This window comes from Mustela lutreola, chromosome 15 (assembly GCF_030435805.1).
Source record: "Mustela lutreola isolate mMusLut2 chromosome 15, mMusLut2.pri, whole genome shotgun sequence".
Lineage (NCBI taxonomy): Eukaryota > Metazoa > Chordata > Mammalia > Carnivora > Mustelidae > Mustela > Mustela lutreola.
In genome coordinates this window covers 66,535,721-66,556,046 of record NC_081304.1, presented here as the reverse complement: position 1 = coordinate 66,556,046, position 20,326 = coordinate 66,535,721, and the positions used below count along the sequence as shown (strand labels likewise).

The following is a 20,326-nucleotide window of genomic DNA, read 5'->3' as shown; positions in this document are numbered from 1 at the left end:
GGTGACTCTTGACCATTTTTCATCTTCTGACGACTGAAAGTGGTAGTTAATCTACAGTCATGGTTTTAACATGCATTTCGAATGTAATGTTAGTTTCCATCAACATAAAACTATAAGAACTGTCTTCCTAAAGGGCATTCATGTAAGGCCCGTTATTTTCCAGCTTGATTAATGAAAACAAAATTTTTCTGTAATGCTTTCTTCCTACTCTGTATTAGTTTTCAGGACTGGATTGAAAGTGATTTATTGTGGATAGGGTTATACCTGGTCGTGGAATTTTTTTCTGTTCCTGGGTTTTTAAAGGTGGCAGAGTTGACTTTCTGATTTTAATTCATCTTCACTAGATGAAGAATTCACAAATAGGACTTTTTCTTGAAATAACCATAGCCTGGGGGCGCTTGGGTGGCTCAGGTCATGATCTCAGGGTCCTGGGATCGAGTCCCACATTGGGCTCCCTGCTCAGTGGGGAGCCTGCTTCACTCTTTGCCTCCCCCTCTGCTTATGCTTTCTCTAATAAGTAAATAAATAAATAACCTTAAAAAAAAGAAGTTTTATTTGACTGGAGCTTCATGTGGAGTGACAGATCAACAGAAAGACAAAGGGATATGAGACAGGAAGCAATGAAGGAAAACACAGAGGCGCACAGTATAGACAGATGTTCCTTGGCTTATGATGGCCTCGGCTTCTAATAAACCCATTGTTCAGCTGGAAATCTCTTTAGTTGAAAATGCATGGAAAACACCTAAGTGACTGAACATCAGAGCTTAGCCCCACCAAACTTAAATGTCTTGAGAACACTTACAGTATTGCACAGTTGGGCAAAATTCTCTAACACAAAGCCTATTTCACAATAAAGCATCTGGTATCTCATGTAACTTACTGAACACTACACTGAAAGCTAGAATAGGACAGTTAAAGTGTGTTGGTTGCTGACCCTCGTGATCACGTGGTTTGCCTGGGGGCTGTGCTTGCTGCCCCTGCCCAGCATTACAAAAGAGGACCCTACTGTAGATCGCCAGCCTAGGAAAAGATCCAAACTAAATGCATATCACTTCTGCACTATTATAAAAAGTCAAAAAACCATAAACTGAACCAAGGTGAAGTCAGGGATCTTCTGTACCAGGTGTGTTAGGGAAGGTCAAGCACTCCTGTCTGGCCAGGAACCATAGTGGTATGGGGGAAAGTTCCACAGTAAAAAGTTCTACAGAGGAGAACCACTAGGACTCAAGCACCAACGGTCACAGGTTGCGCCAGGAAGACTGGATGCTCTTCTGTGGGTGATTAGAAGCCATGAGAGACTCAGGAAGGCTGCAGAGCTCTGGGCAGGTGGGACAGCTGAGGGCTGCAATGAAGAGGGACAGGTGGAGCTGGGAGACCAGGTGGGGAGAGCCCGCTACCCTCGAACAAAAGGCGACAAAGGTCTGGACTGGGATGACGGAGATGGTGGAAGGTAATGGGATATTCATGAAACAGAACGGGAAAGCCATGGAAATGAGATAAGAGAGGGAGGGAAAACCGAACATGACTTTAATTGCCATCAGTATAAAACGTGTTGAATTAAAATGAATTGGTATTTCTAGACCGATGATGACATCACAATAATGGAAGGAAACCAATTCTGATTTTGAACCTGGTTAAGGAGAAAGTATAGACAAGAGAAAAGCAGAGGCTCTGGAGTCACACAAATGTCACCGTTGAGATTCGTCCCCACTCTTCATTCCCTTCCCTGTAAACCCAGGCAAGCGACACCTGCCTCACAGCACTGGTAACAAATAGGGAAGAGCACACGTTTCCACGTTCCCGGGTCAGACAGGACAGCCAGGGATCAGCGGCACATGAGGAGGTGACAGGTGGTCACTAAACTGAGCTCAGGTGCATACACAGCATTTATGTCACCTTGAGATGGCTCCTCCTGTGACCTCTCGAAGAAGGCGGCAGTGGTGAGGAACGAACTCCAGGAGCTTATTAGCATACATGATCTTCAGGCCGTCCGGATGAGACTCAACAATCTGCTCTACAATCACCTAGCAGAAGGAAGAGCATTTTATTTTTATTTATTTGTTTGTTTGTTTGTGTTTTTGTTTGTTTTTAAAGCACCTAAAAGATAAGTATGAACTATACACTACAGAGAAAAGAATCGAGTAAACCTTACAAATGCACTTCGTCCTTCCTCCTCCCCACTCAGTATGCTTTCTAAACAGGAGGTAAGTAACAACGGCATGAAAATCTAGGTCCCGGGATTTGGGAATACTGCTCCAATCCTGGGGGACACAGAGGCTGAGGGACAGAGACTGGCCTGAAGCTAAAACCTCATACACACTCATCTGCTTCCCTTCTGAGCTTAAAAGCGAAATACTGTATCTGCAGACAACAGCTCTGTACCATCTTCACCCTGGCCTTATCCTCTACCGTCTCCAGAACAGGGAAAGGGCTGAGATGGAAAGTGATGGAAGAAAACACATCTTATTTTGCTTTAGTATTTTATTTTTTTTTTGGTGAGGCTGAGTTGCAGGAGGTGAATGACAAGCATACAAACTTAAAATACAAACGTGGCCACAGTTCATTTAACGACACGGAAACGTAAAGTACTTCCTTAATTTAGCATATTAGATTCAGTTCAATGAAAAGGGCATAAATTAAATAACTAAAATGTTTTCATTTAGTGACAAAGAATAATGTGATCTTTTTCACCCCCACAGGGAGAGCTATGAACTATAATAGGATACATACAAAGAACTGACAGATCATTTACTTTTAGTAGTCTTAATGAAGCTGAGAAGATTACTGAAATTAATCCTTCAATTTCACTTCTATCACTGGGATACTGTCTCGTTTTAAAACTGGAAGCCTTTCATCCTGAAGTCATGGTGGGTAGCTTTATACTTACCGGACAGAAAGAACACTCGCACTGGCAGGTGACTGGAAGAAAGCCCTCAAACGCTGAGACTGGCTTCATGACTTCTGTCAGCCTGAACTAGATGAAACCGACGCTCTCTAAGTTGGAAGCTGCTGATTGCTGGCGGCCTCACATGGTGCAGCCCATACTCCGGCTGCTCAGAGGCAGGATACACTGACTCCCTGTATTTAACTGTATCCTTATAGGTCAAGAACACTGGGTAACCAAGTTCCGGACTTAAGGTACTACCCCGCTAACTCGCCCTTCAAAGCCCTTTATCTTTGAATATTCCCTCCCTCCCACATTCCTAGCCTGGCAAACTCCCCCATGGTCTTCAAGACTTAGGCCACATAAATTCTGCAAAGACGCCTCCCCTCACAGACTTTCCCTGCGCACAGAGCTGTCTTCCAGCTCCTCCAGTGGGCACGGGCGCCTTGGTGGGGTCACGCTTTTCGGCAACTTCATTAACGTATAACTTATGGAAATGGAAATTGACCTGAAAATGTTCTGATCCGTACCTTCTTCCTAGGCAAGTCCCTCACCCCTACTAAATTAAGATGATCCCTGAGTTATGGCATCACTGGAAGAGACTAGAGCGCATGCCTGATTCCTGCCATGCTGATGGGCACCAAGCGGGACCAACCTTTTCTTACAACCAGAAGAGCAGGAACTAGGAGCATCTTCAAGGAAGAGCCCTGAGCTCTCTCGCACCCAGTCAAGAAACGAAGCCAGATTAGATGCTCTGTGTTTGTGGAATGAGGTGCATGGGGGCACAAACCTCATCCATGTACGGTTTCACCAGTACTTGACCAACTAACGCCTCTGCATCCCGTGTCTTGTCAATTGTAGCGTAAGTCTGGAGGCAGTGCCGTATGATATCCACATTGGAAGTCTGAAGCCCTTCTAGCAGCAGGCCTCCCAGGGCCTGCTGCAGCATGGCCGTAATGTGGGCTATACGCTGCAAGAACAGAGAGACCAGGAAAGAAGGTCCAGGCACCACAGTTTCTAAAAGCTCAAATATATGTGTATAATTTATATACATATGTGTTATATATATAAAGCGAGCCTCTAATTCTACCAGAATATATGTAAGATTAAAATCCCAACATTTCCTAGAGAAAAACAATGAATCTCTTCTCCCCATGATTGCTTTCTTTCTTTCTTTTTTTTTTTTAAAGGTTTTTATTTATTTATTTGTCGAGAGAGAGCACAAGCACACAAGTAGGCACAGGCAGAAAGAGAAGCAGGCTTCCTGCCAAGCAAGGAGCCCAAGGTGGGACTCAATCCCAGGACCCTGGGATCATGACCTAAGCCAGAGGCAGTGGCTTAACTGACTGAGCCACTGAGGCGTCCCCTCCCTATGATTTCTTTGAAAGTAAGTCAGCTTCATCAAAGTGAAGTTCAGATAATTACTGAACGACAAAAAGTTATTTGCCTCTTAAGCTACGGAGTAAATCTGACAAACGTGCATTTAAACCCAGTCAAGGGCTTTGGATAAATGAACTCTGACTACATCATATGATGTGTCAAGTTACATGAAATTCAGAATTAATTTTACTTGCATAGTTTGGAGACTATGCTTGTGTCTTTACACAAAATCTATCTAGTGTGACATAATGGAAGCAGGGTCCCAAGCAGGAGACACTGAAAAAAAAAAAATTCAAAGCTAGCTTCAAAATCCTGTAGAGTAGCAACTATCAGGGACAATGCTAGGTCAAACCAAAATCATCCAGGAAATTCGCAAACAGCAAATTGAAAATCGAAACCAACACTTGCTGGTCTTACTTTGTCCCGAAGAGGCATGCCTTTGCTCTGAACAGCATGAAACTGTAACTGGTTAAATTCTATGGCAATTCTCTCCAAAATCTGTCTAGTCCAGAGAGGGCTAGTAGAGACAATTAGAGAAATGTAATTCCCAAAGTTAAAACCTGCCACCCCCACCGCCCCCCATGCCTTACAGAGCTCAGGCACATGCACCTGCACGCCATCAATTTTCAGGACAAACTGTCTGTGCAGCAGGCCCCAGGTGCGAGGGGTGAGGAGCGGGGAGGTCATAGAAGCCACCGACGCAGCCTGGCCCGGGCCACAGGGCCCAGGCAAGGGGATGGAGCTATTTTAGGTCAGTGTGGGTACAACTGCATGTTTCCACCACGTTCCTCGGGCTCTCCCATTCGTGCCCTTCTTCTCCCTTCTTCTCCCATTCTCTAACCCCCTCCTCTCTCTTGCCCTGTCCTACCGTTCATACCCGAAGCCCCCTCTTCTTCTCCGCCTGCCTCATTCTCCCTCCCAAGTACCTCCCCAGTACCAACTACTGCTGTCTCCTCAATCAGCTAAAACTGACCGCCTAGCAGCAACCTGGGAAATCGCTCAGAGCAGCGGACTCCAAGTTTACATTTACCCAACGGTAGAAAGAGCAAGCTCGGTGCTCCGGGAGCTGGTGAGAAATCACTCACAGTGCATCTGCCATCAAGTGGACTGGATACACTTCCCTCTTGCCCCCCACATTAGAAAGCGTCAACCCCATTCAAAAGGAAGCCGAACAGTGAAAGAAAAAAAAAAAAAAGACACAACAAAGGCCCCAAAGCCCCTGCTGGGCTCTATGAGGCATCCCACATCTGAGGATGGGCAGTCAGGTAGTGAGGAAACACACTGTAAGGAAACCCAAAATCTCTGGAGACCTGCCACGGTGTGCCCCGTCCCAGAGAATCAGAACTGGTGTGGAGGGAAGGCAAGCGCTTGGCACTAACAGTGCCGAAGCCTAATCCCAACCTCTACTGACTGATCCTATGCGCATTTCCTATTTATCCTTTTCTTGGCATTTCTGGGCCTGGCAGAGCATGATGGATTTACCGTGCGCTGACGCTACTCTGGCTTTCCTGACTCTAGAGCTCAGAGCTGCTCTTCGGGAGAAAAAAGTCCTCCAAGGTAATTCTGAGCAAGAAAGCGCACAATGTCTGTTTATCAAGGACAGTGCTGCAAAGGGACAGGATTGTAGACACAGAGCTCACTGAGGTGTTTCTATCCGAGGAGAACAGCAGCTACAGCAAAGACGGGAAGAACACTGGAGGGCCAGCTCCCCAGGGGCCGAACGTGGACATGGCTGGAGGGGCTGCAGGCGCTGCCAAGGGCCGCAGCGAAGCAGAGCCGCTGGAGACACACGGGCTGCAGAAGGGCCGCATGCAGACTGTCTGCTAAGTGTGGACGAACGGGGCAGAAGCACGAGTGCAACGGGCTAGAGACACAAGCACAGTGGAGGCTGACCACTTAGTTGAATGCCTTGATGTGAAAGGGGGCAGAGACCTAGGACCAAAGAATCGCTTCCTTTGGGATGTGTCCATTCTTAATCTCCATCATGAGACATGTGGAGCATATGGTCTCTCAAGTTCCTTCCAAATTGAAAACCTTAATTCCTAAAATTTAGAAACCTAACTCCACCTGCAAGGGGAGGGACTGTTAGCATCACACAACAGAGCACTCAGGGCACCAGGCGACCTTGACGCAGGCATCCCAGCTGGTATGTGTAGGACCAGCCCCAGCTACTCCCACTGCACCACTGTGAGTCTCACGGTGCTGACAGGACCTAACTACTCATTTTCTGAGTCACTCATCTACCCTGGCTGATTGAAAATTCACACCAGGAAGGGAACAAGACAATCACAGTGTAACAAAGAGAGCCATCATCTTTTTCCTATTTCATAAGTTTTTTCTTTCCTGTTTGTAAATTTCAACTGGATATATCCTATACTGTTTCATAATAATATAATGCTGGTGCAAAATACATCAATGGTAATACTCTGGGCATGTCTAGGAAAAAAAATGAGATGGAGAAAAACCAAGATGAATGGTAGGTATACCTTAAAGATCAACAGGACTTTGCTAGTCCTCAGGGAAGGTGATTCCAAATATACTTTTCCACTGCAAGCATAATGACGTGTTGGAACTGTGGTCTATAACCAAAGGGTTTATAGGAACGTGATATAGATTTCACCATTTCATGCTCTCCACTCTCCTGGAGCTACATTCTAGCCACAAACCTGGATTTTCTTCTTGTTCAGAAATGAATTCTAACTATGCCGTCCACGCCTAATTAGACTGGATGTGAAGTATTAATTTATGTGCTACTTAGTTAAAAAAAAATGCTTACCTGCTTCCTTCTAGTGCAGAGGTTTCTTTAGAACTTTGTGAATTTAAGATTTTTTCAATCTTTTCAACTGATCAAATAACTTGTATAAGCCTCAACACACACATCTATAAAAATAAAAATTAAGCAAACAAAAAACATCACCATCTTTACTCTTAATCATCTTTATTTCCCATGCTAAATGCAGGAAAATATAAGACCAAAAGTTAACTTCAAATATATAGGGCATGCTATATTTTGAATATTTCTATGAAACACAGAATTCTCAAGAATGCCAATCTTAGTTCTAGAATAAGCATACTTCCATATTCTATTGCAAGTTTATAGAGGAAAAAAAAAAACCTAGACTTTGCTTTCTCATATTCTATACTCTTATTTCTTCTTTTCCCCATCCTGAATCTTTCTATGGGCATTTCTTTCCTATTTTTTTAAAAAGATTTGTTTATTTGAGAGAGAGAGAGAGACTGCATGTGCACGTGCAGGGGAGGGGCAGAGGGAGAGAGAGAATCTCGAGCCGACATCCTGCTGAGCACAATGCGGGGCTCAATCTCATGATCCTGAGATCATGACTTGAGCCAAAATCAAGAGTCAGACGTTTAACCAACTGAGCCACCAGGCGCCCCTCCATTTGTTTTCTTATGGCCCTTTATTCATGTTTTAACTTTGGCTTCCGATCGTACTGGCCCTCTCAGTTTACATGTGCATATACCTATATGCCCAAGCACCAAATCATTAAAGGCCTTTTATACTACAAATATTATCAAAGAGGTTGAGGGACATTATGAAAACTCTCATCCTTAAAGAACAAAAAAATACAAAGTCATCCATGCAATAAATAATAATAATAATGAACACCCCTGGGAGCTCGACATTCATTCCGACAGGGGTGGGGGGCACGAGAAAATAAAGCAAGAAATACACCCTGCTCTCACAAAGCTTACTGTTTTGTCTGGAAGTGCACGACAAGCATTCTTTGGACAAAAGCTGTGAGGAGATCCAGAGGCGAATTAAACAGAAGGTCCCTCAAACAGGCTTCTCCCCACTGAGATTTTAAGAAATATGCTAATAATACACATAGAAAACATTGTACAGAGCAGCAGGCGAGAGTCAGAAGCCCAGACTCCCAATGCCCGCTGTGCCCCTACATCGTTATGACCATGAATGACATCGGGGACACTTGAAACTGGAGATAGCACTAAGGGGCACACTCCCGGGGTGAGCCCTCAGATGTACAGAGCCGTTGCCTGTCTCACACACCTGAAACTAAGCCAACACCGCATGCTAACTACTGGGAATCAAAAAAATTAAAGTGAACACCAGAACATAAAGAACACAGGATCAGAAAATAACAACAAACCTACGGCAGAATCCTGAGTTTGCTTTGGAAAGCCCACTTCTCCCCTAGTCTCTAATATAGGCCTATTTTCTTTACAGGGCCGCTGACAATTTATACAGTCGTTAACTGTCAAGCGCTGCACCGACAACAGTTATCACTGTTTCTTGTTCTGGAAAAAGTAGGTGATCTTGAGATCGTGTTGGTACCTCTGAAATTCTGTCTTCCTATTTCAGGTAGATAACGTGACATAATACATAAAATGCACACGCGTGAGAGCTTTGAAAAAAAGCTAAATTAGAAAAAAAGAAAAAAACCTGAATAGTGCTGACAAGTTCGCGGAGACAAGAGGAGAGGGCTTCAACTGGCATGCAGCATAAGAAATCTACTGGAGGGTACCTTTTTCTTCCTTATGTCCTCTTGTTTACACATTCGTTTATCTACTGCCCGAATTCCTTCACTGACTGGTGACCTGAGACTCTTTAAAAGAATAATAAAGAAAACGTATTACAGACATTGTTTTGTCACATTATCAAGTTCCTACATCTCATTCAATTCCACAGAACTTAATACCTGTGCACCAGTACTATGCAGATATTGACCAAAAAAAAATACCATGATATACCAGACACAGTTACTGTTGAGGGGACTCATGATCTGGGGGCATAATGACATGAAGGCAGGGTCGCATGGCCAGAAGAAGAATGACACATATACAGTGAAAGTTATGGGGATGAGGGGGCTTAGAATGGAGAACAGATAATATGAAGCAAAGTACAGGAGAGTCTGGAAATGCGACGGGGCTCGAATCGGACTCTGAAAGCCATGTGTACACAGCTGCCGAGGTGGGGAGGGGATGGGGAGCAGATGTAAGTGCACACACACTCAGGGGCAGGGTCAGACAGGCACACAGCCATGTGCACTGCAGGCTTCCTTCTGGAGAGAAGCAGAAATAGGAATGGAGGGCCAACTTCACTGAGATGAGGTCTTTAGATTCTGCATATTTTGGAGAAAGAAAGAATGTCAAAGCACTGATGCATGATGATGAAATGTGGGTATGGAAATACCAGGAATCAAGAATGAAGAACAGAAGACCAGAAAAAGGCAGAGCACAGAGGTAGAGAAACATGTCCAGAAGCTAATGAATAAAGAGATAATTAGGAATTAGGGCCAAAACAAAGGTTAACAGAAACAACTAGAATGAAGTAGGCATATCACAAAAATTCCACAGGAAGGTGAATTAATTCACTCCATCAACATTATGAAACACCTCCTGGACGTCAGTATTGTGGCAGCCCACAGGGATGCAATGAAGATAGATATAGTCGTATCCCTCAGTGGTCTTAGAATCTCACAGAACAGCTTCAGAGTTGGGACCAGAAAGGCAGGTCAGGCCTGTGGCTGAGCAGGACCAAAGTGGCCATAAAGACAGGCCATGGAAAAGGGAGGGGATACGGTGATGGCAGGGGGTGAGGCGGGACGGGAGCCTGTGTGAGTAGAGCAAATCTGCCTCCAGGGAGGGGGTTCGAGAGAAGAGTGGGAGGCCAAAGGAAGGCTAGGCTTGGGAAACAACACCACTATGAGGCCCCGGGAGGAAGAGGCACACCAAGGAGACAGTGGGAGAGCCCCACAGCGGCTGGTGTGGAATCCAACAGCGGACCATGAAAATCCCTTCCATTCCAAAGAAAAGTACCTTTAACAAGATTTTGTAAAATTCAAATGAGACATAAACCATGGAAAGTATTGGCTACCTCAAGGCACAACTCAAGATTTTTACCTGTTTCACGAACTCTTTCCTGCCTGCCCCTCCCCTAGGCTTCTCAGCACTGATATTTCCATTACTCCGCATTTTTCTTGGTTCTAACCATGTACTGTGTCTTCCCTTAAATTATGTTCTCCTTATATTCTCTCTAGGATGCAGGGACTGTCTTAGGGGAGGGATGCACGAGGCCACTCAAGCTAGAGGAGACACACAAGGAAGGATGGTGCCGTTTATGACAAGTTTACGACAGGGCATCAGAACGGACAGAGGCCAGAAGTCAGGGCACCAGACACAGACGGGGGGGGGCGGAGGGGGGGAGACAGGGCAGCACAGTTTTCTGTTAGAAGTGATGCCACAACTGCCCCTCCACTGTTCACCCAGGTGGAGTTCCTATTCCCAATGGCTTAGAGGTGGGGAGTCCCATTCCCACAACAGAGATTTTTCTGAGGGAACATGCAAATGTAACATTTATTAAGTATTATATTTTATTTATATTATCCTTCAGTTCCATTAGGGATTACACAGTTTTTGTAGATCAGCCCAGGAACCTAACCACATGTAGATTACGTGGGGTGGGGAGGATATTTACAAGATTACAAACTGTTAAAATACAAGTCATTCGTAAGTTAGAAACCACTTACATATGACCAAAGTGGCATTAATAAGTTGAATTTGGAAATATGCTTCCTCTCCCCTGACATTTTAAGGTTGACTACTCTGAGAATATGTCTTCTTCAAATCGAACATGTTTTTTTAGGTTTTTAGCATATGCAAAAACAAAATCATTTACAAATCTTCTGAAGGTGAATATTATAATCATGAACCGTTAAAATACAACCACCAGTACCACCAAACTAACAGATGAAAAGAGTTCTTAGAGAAAAGCTGACGAGGACAACAGGCGTCACAGCAGACTGTTTTCATTAATTGGGGACTTACCAGAACTTCTCGTAACTGTCCCAAAGGCACAGAAAGTTCATTGAGGGCTTTGTTCATGCCAACCTAAAGGCAAAACCTGGTTGGCACAAACACATCACAATAAGAAGTAATAGTGACGTATCTATTTAACGATCAAAGCAGTACCAGATTTAAGTTATTTTTTTGGCACAACCGTATTTTGCTACATAACTAGCTAAACAACAGAAGTGTTATTTGGCCATTAATGTTCATAGAATATGAAAAAAATCTGTTGAAATACATGGAACTATAAAAATAAGGGAAGTCATGAAAAACGAAAGTTTCCTTAAGAACAATTTGCCTTTAGATGACATTTTAAATGAATGTGAAAAATTTTCACAGAAGGTGAACAGTTCTCTGTCTGTAATTGATGATACTCAGCCAGCTGATGTGAAAGTCTGACGGGCGATGTCTCTCTTAAACATTATTATAAGCCTTGAGAAAAATAGAAATTAAACAGAAGTAAAATTTTCTAGGTTTTTAATCCTATTGGGATATTTATCTTAGTGGTATATTTCCCAAAAGCAAATGTGCATCATTAATTTTAATGCTTCTTGAAATTCCCACGGAGCTGCAACTTTCTGTGCTTCTCTGGACAAACAGATTTAAAACAAAATGAAGCATCAACAAGGAGACTTTTCTGCCAAGTAACAAAATTCAACATTTCTAAATGGCTTTTACAAACAATTGATAAGCTCACTGCAAATCATTCTTATATTTTTATAAAACCAAATTTTTAAATATCAATATTGGCCAATGTTCCCTCAACCTAGCTCTGGCTAACAGATATACCTGGGAGTAAATTAAACATTGTAAGAGTGGTGGACATTTGCTCCTACAAATTAGTCTAAATCAAGGAAGACTTCAGGGTAATCACTTAGCAACTAATAAAACAACCCCTTGGGTATTATTATCCTTTACTTTTCACTGTTGACTAATGAATTTGAAACATAATCAAACTAGAGCAACCTTAAATGAATAAAAACTAAAACAAAAAAATGTATTCCAAAAAGTTTAGTTCTTTTATTAATGAAATTGGTAATTTCTTCAAGTTTCTGGTGGGGTTGGTGGGGTAACCAACTGAAGACTCTGCCCAGACATCTAAAAACTCTGCCCTTTTAATAAATATGAAGGAGAGAGAAAGTGTGTGTGTGTGTGTGTGTGTATGTAGGACTTGTGAATTTCAGGTTTACCAAGTTTGTGGAAAGGTTGACAAAATCTGCATAATCCTTGTTGATGAGCTCGACCATGGCTATTTTAAGAAGTTTATAGTAGAGTTCCAGATATCCTCTTAGTTCCTCCAGCTGGACACGCTTCCTACAGTCAGACACAAAGTGATCGACGTCGAAATCTTCCTGAAAATCAAACCAGAAAGAAAAAAATGATTGCACTGATACCACATTTTACATAGAAAAATAAGATCAGAGAAAGAATAAGAGGCCGTATTACTGCAGGGGAACACACACAGGACATCAGGGGGTCTGCTCACTTCCTAAGATTATGGGAAAGGGGACCCCTCACCAAGACCATTCTCTCCTGTTGCCTAACTCTACAGGCATTTTATTTCTTTTAATTATACATTTCAAAGAGGCTCTTCTCAAAATAGAAATAGCTTTCTCTTCTTAATTTTAAAAGTAACAAATGTTCACTGTCAAACTTTCAACCAACCAAGAAATACTTATGTAAGAGAGAAAAAAAAATCACCCACTCTCGAATGCTCTGCAGTTAAGCATTGTTAATGTTTATTTTTCTTCGCTATTTAACACAGCGATTCACATCCTTCCAGACTTTGTTTTGGTCTTTCTCTTTACTTATTTTTTTTTAAGATTTTATTTATTTGAGAGAGAGAGAGACGGAGAGAACAAGTGGGAGGAGGGGCAGAGGGAGAAGCCGGCTCTCTGCTGAGCTGGGAGCCTGATGCCAGGGTTCATTCCAAGACCGTGAAATCAAGATCTCAACCAAAGGCAGACGCTTAACTGACTGAGCCACCCAGGTGCCATAGTCTTTCTCTTTAAAATATAAATTACTTTTGGGGTGCCTGGCTGGTTCAGTGGGTTAAGGCCTCTGTCATTAGCTCAGGTCATGATCCCAGGGTTATGGGTTGAAGCCCACATTGGGCTTTCTGCTCAGCAGGGAGCCTGCTTCCCTGTCTCTCTCTCTGCCTGCCTCTCTGCCTACTTGTGATCTCTGTCTAATAAATAAATAATTTTTAAAAAAATAAAATATCAATTACTTTTTAAAGAAACTGACATATAATGGACACATGCTAGTTTCAGGCGTACAACATAAAAATTCCATATTTTTATCTGTTGTGAAATGATCACCCTAAGACTAGTTAACATCCATCACCAAACATACACATTTTTTTCTTGTGCTAAGAACTCCTAAGCTTTAGCAACTTTAAATATATAATAATATACGGCACCTGGGTAGGTCAGTGAGTTAAGGCCTCTGCCTTCAGCTCAGGTCATGATTCCAGAGTCCTTGGATCGAGCCCCACATCAGGCTCTTGAAAGACCCGCGATTCCCCTTACCCAAGAATTCAACACTGCCACAGGATGCAAACAGCAAGAGGTTCTTTATTGTAACGCGGGCGCCTGCGGGTGGTCAGCAGCTCCTACTAGCTGAGCACACCAGGCTGGGGTGGTGCAGGATTTTTATAGACAGGTACATACAAGTCCCGGATGGGACAGGGCCAATTGGCTGAGAATTTGAACATTTGAAAAAGGGCATACTTGGTGGTAGTGGATTGGCTTTGGAAGACCCCCTGCGTGCGAAGAAAAAGGCGGGAAGGGGAAAAAAAGAGGGGAAGTTAGACCTTATTACTCAGCAGAAAGACATCCTGTCTATGTGACTATGCAGCCCCCTGCCTACGTAACTAACATGACTATGCAGCCCCCTGCCTACGTGACTAACGTGACTATGCGGCCCCCTGCCTATGTGGTCAGGTATTAGGCCATATTTTATGAGAAGGCTATTTGCAGGGAATGCCATATCTTGCTAAGAAACAGTTATTATGAAACTACCAGCTATCATTGTATTGGGGGAGCCAAGCGGTTACAGAAAGGCAAAAGAGCAGTTAATTAATTATATATCCTAAAAGCCAAGCAGTTACAGAAAAGCAAAAGAGCGGTTAATTCATTGACACTTTGGGGAAAGGGTCTTTCACTCTCTCCTCAGCAGGGAGCCTGTTTCCTCCTCTCTCTCTGCCTGCCTCTCTTCCTACTTGTGATCTCTGTCAAATAAATAAATAAAATCTTAAAATATATATATATATATATATATATATATATATATATATATATATATATATATATAATATGCAGCCATCAAAAGAAATGAAATCTTGCCATGTGCAATGACATGGATGGAACTAGAGGGTATGCTGAGTGAAATAATCAGAGAAAGACAATTATCATACAATCTCCCTGATATGAGGAATTTGAGAGGCAAAGTGGGGGGTGTGGGGGGAGGGAAGGAAAAATGAAACAAGATTGGATTCGGAGGGGGGCACCTGGGTGGCTCAGTGGGTTAAAGCCTCTGCCTTCGGCTCAGGTCATGATCACAGGGCCCTGGAATTGAGCCCCACATCGGGCTCTCTGCTCAACAGGGATCCTGCTTCCTCCTCTCTCTCTGCCTGCCTCTCTGCCTACTTGTGATTTCTGTCTGTCCAATAAATAAATAAAATCTTTAAAAAAAAAAGATTGGATTGGGAGGGAGACAAACCATAAGAGACTCTTAATCTCACAAAACAAACTGAGGGTTGCTGGGGGGAGGGGGGGAGGGAGAGGGTGGTGGGGTTGTGGACATTGGGGAAGGTATGTACTACAGTGAGTGCTGGGAAGTGTGTAAGCCTGACAATTCACAGACCTGTAACCTTGGGGCTAATAATACATATTTCTAATAAAAAATAATAAAATTAATATACAATAATACACAGTATTATTTACTACAGTCACTATGATGTACATTACATCCCCAAGGCTTATCTTATTAACTGGAAGTCTATACCACTGGACCCCTTCATCTATTTCCTCCACAACCTCGCCTCTGGCAACCACCAATCTGTTCTCTATGACTTCATTTTGTTTTGTTTTTTAGATTCCACATGTGAGGGAGATCATACAGTATTTCTCTTTCTCTGTCTGACTTATTTCACTCAGCACAATATCCTCAAGGTCCATCCATGTTGTTGCAAATGGCAAGACTTCCTTCTTTTTATGGTTGAGCAATATTCCATCGTATACACACACATTTTCTTTATCCATTCATCCCGTTGATGGACACTTTAGTTATTTCCAAGTCTTGGTTGTTGTAAATACTGTGATACTCACTACCATGAGTGTGAGTCTTGCTGGCCACTAGAGCCAGGTGATCTAGAGGTATACCCTGGGTAGCAACTGCAAACCTCAGGGCATCATACGAGCATTCAAGCTCCTTTCCAGGAGATACCAGAAAGCAGAAGCGAGGTAGAGGGACAGCGCAAAGATGGTACCCATCAGCTCCATCTTTGGAGAATACCTTACTAGGCTCCCAGATCCATGTTAAATTAGATGCCTGCCCCTCAGGGCTTTAAGATAAGCAAATGAGCCCCTTTCACAGAAATCTGAACCCATTTCAGTCTGCTGCTTCTGTGCTGAGTTCCAGGGTGGGTCAGTCTACTCGCGCGACTGCTTTAAGAACTGTTTCTCAGTTTGCTATAGCCTTGTGGGTCTCATGGGTGCAAGCTCTGATGGCTTTCAAAGATGGATGTTTTGGTGTCTTGTCTCTTAGATGTACGTCTTGGAAGTTGGGGTGCCAGAAGTGGGGCTCAAACCCTTTGCTCCTCAGGGAGAAGCCTGGGGTTTTGAGTACCCTCCCAATCCCAGGTCGCTGTACCAGGGGTGGGGTTTATGGCAAGACTGATTCTTACTTCAACATAGGTTTTTTTCCTTACTCACCTAATGTGTAGAAGTCACTCAGCTAGTTGTAGGGTTTTTTCCATCTTGAATGGAAACCCCAGACCTTCTCTATGTATGTGTGTACACACACACACAAATATTCATGCTCTTCTAAACTATTTCCCATCTAGGGGCACCTGGATGGCTCAGTGGGTTAAGCCTCTGCCTTCAGCTCAGGTCATATCTCAGGGTCCTGAGATCAAGCCTCACATCAGGCTCTCTGCTCAGCTGGGAGCCTACTTTCCCCCCTCTCTCTGCCTGTCTCTCTGCCTCCTTGTGACCTCTCTCTCTCTGTGTCAAATAAATAAATAAAATCTTAAAAAAAGAATAAAAAAAATAAAAAATAAAAACCCATTCTATTAAAAAAAATTTCCCATCTAAAAATATAACTTGAATGTCTTTACATAAACACATACATTTCTATTAATATTTTATGTGCATGCTGAGTGTCCTATTGAACAGATGTTCCAAATCTTTCATAACCTATTTCCAAGTATTGGTCTCACAGGATTAGCTATCCTGTGTTTCCCCTTTACAATACTGTGATACCCCGGTAGGCTTATATGCTTAGAGGCAATAAATTACTATCTAATTCCCCTGTGACTCTGCTACTCCATGACCTGTTTAGTCAGCAAGAATCAAATGTGATGATTCCCAAACTAGTTAAGGACACCTACACTTACTTTTCATTAAACACTATGTAAACCAACAAAATATGACTGCAAAAAAAAAAATCACTGTTCTTTTGAAAACTAACACAGCTACTTTGGAAAGATTTGATACAAAGAAATCAATAAGAAAATTTTTGCTAAGTTAGGTATGGGTGAGATGACCAAGTACCAGGCAGGGAGGGAGTGATCACAGGATTCTCACTCAATTCAGTTAAAGAAACTGAAACTGAATGCAAAAAAAGACAACATAGAAAGCTTTTTTTAAAGATTCTTTCTATTTATTTGAGACACAGACAGACAGTATGAGCAGGGAAAGGGGAAATGGGAGGAGATTCCCTGCTGAACAGGAAGTCCAATGCGGGACTCCATCCCAGGTCCCCGAGGTCATCACCTGAACCGAAGGTAGATGCCTAACCTATTGAGCGACCCAAGTGCTGTGATAACTCAGAAATCTAATCTGCAGGCCAGTTTCCAGAGAAAAGACCTGGCACTGTTTCAATGGAGAATAAATGTACATATATTTTTTCCAATTAAATGCTAATAACTGTATGTACCATTCCCTAAGAGTACTTGTTTAAACTGACTTTTTTAGTTAATCAACCAAAGACTGACCCTGCTAGTGTCAGAGAGAAGGACTTCATACCAAACCGTAATTTCACAGTCATCTACAAAGAGCCACCTTCTGGTGACCAAATTAGCCTGGACCTTTCTCTCCTGAGACCATTTCAGACCTTACATCATAGTTATGTAGTACATCACGGGAGGGGGTCTTGGTTCATAATCCTGGCCATCCTACTCACCAACTGTATACCTTTAGGTCGATCACTTTCCCTGCCTCAGTTACACATTGTTGAAGTTCTTGAACTTTATGATGGCATTCTAAATTGTATAACTGGGGTGCCTATGTGGTTAAGCATCTGCCTTTGGCTCAGGTCATGATCCCAGTCTCTTGGGTTTGAGTTCCACATCAGGCGCTCTGCTGAGCAAGGAGCCTGCTTCTCCCTCTGTCCCTTCCTCCTGCCGCACTCTCTCACTCTCAAATAAAATCGTAAATAAATAAATAAATAAATGAATCATATAACTTAGCCTCAGTGAACAAATGCTATTAGGTAATATTAGTACTCAACTTACCATTTATGCATTTGTTCTCAGATAAACAAAAGTTGCATAACACATGACTAAATAACTCAGAACATCTGTGAATACTGGGTTAGGCAGCGTTTGCTGTGAAAAGCAAACCCAAACTCACAGTGCCATAATAGAGACCCATTTCACTTAACCCAGAATGGTTTTACTACTTTAGGAATGGTTTTACTTTATAGTGTAAATTTCCCAAGTATTCAAAAGAAAGTATTTACAACCCATACATTTATGGTCAACTGATTTTTCACAAGGATGCCAAGACCATTTAATGGGGGGAAAAACAGTCTTTTCGAGTGCCTACTACTGGGACAAGTGAATATCTACATGCAAAAGAATGAACTTGGAACAGCAACATTACACATACACAAAAATATAACTCAAAATGGATCAAAGATTTAAATGTAAGAGTAAAAACTGTAACACTCAGAGAAAACAGGTGAAAATCTGTATGACTTTGGATCGGGAAAAGCTTTCTTAGACATGATACACAAAGCAATAAGAAATATTAGATAAGCTGAACTTGATCAAAATAAAAACTTTCGTGTGTCAAAGGACACTACGGAGAATGTGAAAAGACAACCCACAGAATGGGAGAGAGTATCTGCAAATCATTTGTCTGACAAGGACCTAATAACCAGAATATGCAAATATACTCTTAGAACTCAACAACAAAAAGACAAATAACCTAATTTAAAAACAAGCCAAAGACTTTTGAATAGACATTTCTCCAAAGATGATACACAGACGGTCAAGAGCACATATCGGGATGTTCGACATCCTTAGTCATTGGGGAAATGCGAATCAAAAGCACATGCAGATGCCACGTCACACCCACTAGGACAACTATGGTAAAATAAGAAAAAGAAAAAGAGGAAAAAAAAGAAGAAGAAAAGTGCTGGCAAGAAGGCGGAGAAGCTGGAACCCTCCTGTATTGTCGGTGAGAATGTAAAACAGTGTGGCTAAGGCAGCAAACAGCTCGGTAGCTCCTCAAGAAGTTACACATGTACAATTACACAGCAGTTCTACGTCTAGGGGTATGACACCGACAGAACTGACAACAGATGTTTCTGCCACAACCTGTACATGAATGTGCACAACAGCGCTGCTCGTAACAGCCAAAAGAGTATATACCCAACGTCCATCAACTGATGAATGGATACATAAAATGTGGAAGAGCCTCTTACACAACCATAAAAAGGAATAAACTGTTACATGCCACAACACGAGTGAAGTCTGAAAACATTCTACTCTCAGGTTAAAGGAAGCCAGACACAAAAGGTCATGTGTTATACAATTCCACTGATATGAGATGTTCCAGAAAAGTCAAATCCATAAAAACAGAAAGTAGATTCATGATTGCCAGGGAATAAGGGGAGGGGAGAATTGGAACTAAGAGGTTTATTTTTTGGGTGATGGAAGCATTCTGGAATTAGACAGAAGTGACGTATGTACCATATACACAGTGAATATACTAAAAACCAGAGAAGAGTACACTTTAAAATGGCAACTATTATGCTTTGTGAATTATATTTTGATGAAAAATGAAACAACTTAAATATCAACAAGTTAAATGCTAGGATACATTAAAAAAAAATCCAAAGTAACACTAATCACAGGAACAATGGCATAGCTACATGAATTTCAGACAAAGCAGATTTCAGAGAAGGAAAATTATCAGGCATAAAGAGCAGCATTACATAATGATAAAGAAATCGACTGACCAAGAAGACACAATTATCCTTAACGTATGTGTGCCTGATCAACACAGGTGAGACACAACCTAACAGAACTGCAGGGAGAAATAAACAATTCCATTATCACAGCTGGTGACTTCAACACTTCTCCATCATTAATGGACCGATCCAGCAGCAGGGCAACAAGGATCTGACAAATGCGGACATTCAGTCCAGACATGGCACACTTAACACCACCATCAATTACTGTACAACAGATGTACACAGACAATTTCGCCCAGTAATAGTGCAACACACATTCTTCTTAAGCTCACATGGAACACTCATCAAGACAGAATAATTCTGGGCCACAAAACACAACAAATTTTTAAAAATAAAAATTATACCAAGTATGTTCTCAGACTGCAATGGAATTAAAATCAGTAACAGAAGATAGCTGAAGAAGTCCAAAATACATGGAGATTAAATGACACACTTCTAAATGACAGGAGACCAGTCTCAACAAAATACAATGTAGCAAAATGTGTGGAATGCTGCTTAAAGGGAAAATACAGTACTGAATGCAAATATTAGAAAAAAAAAGATTAAAGTTAATAATCTTAGCTTCCATTTTAGGCAACAACAACAAAATCAAATCTAAAGTAAGGAGGGGCTCCTGGGTGGTTCAGTTGGTTAATCATCTGCCTTTGGCTCAGTACATGGTCCTAGGGTCCTGGGACAGCGCCCTGCATCAGAGCTTCCTGCTCAGGGAGGCTGCTTCTCTGACTCCCATTCCTCCTGCCTGTATTC

The 20,326-nt window shown here is 42.3% G+C and overlaps 1 protein-coding gene across 1 annotated transcript in view; it reads right to left on the bottom strand.

Annotated features, from left to right (window-relative positions):
- Nucleotides 1–1,299: 1,299 nt before the first annotated feature.
- The window catches only part of LOC131816153 (conserved oligomeric Golgi complex subunit 2-like), a 31,222-nt gene continuing 12,195 nt past the window's right edge, over nt 1,300–20,326 (bottom strand). The window contains exons 2-7 of the mRNA XM_059148590.1: nt 12,283–12,444; nt 11,072–11,134; nt 8,770–8,850; nt 3,675–3,854; nt 1,897–2,024; nt 1,300–1,342 (exon numbers count right to left, since the gene is read on the bottom strand). Of these exons, the coding sequence (XP_059004573.1) occupies nt 1,300–1,342; nt 1,897–2,024; nt 3,675–3,854; nt 8,770–8,850; nt 11,072–11,134; nt 12,283–12,444 (657 nt within the window). The remainder of the gene's footprint in view (nt 1,343–1,896; nt 2,025–3,674; nt 3,855–8,769; nt 8,851–11,071; nt 11,135–12,282; nt 12,445–20,326) is intronic.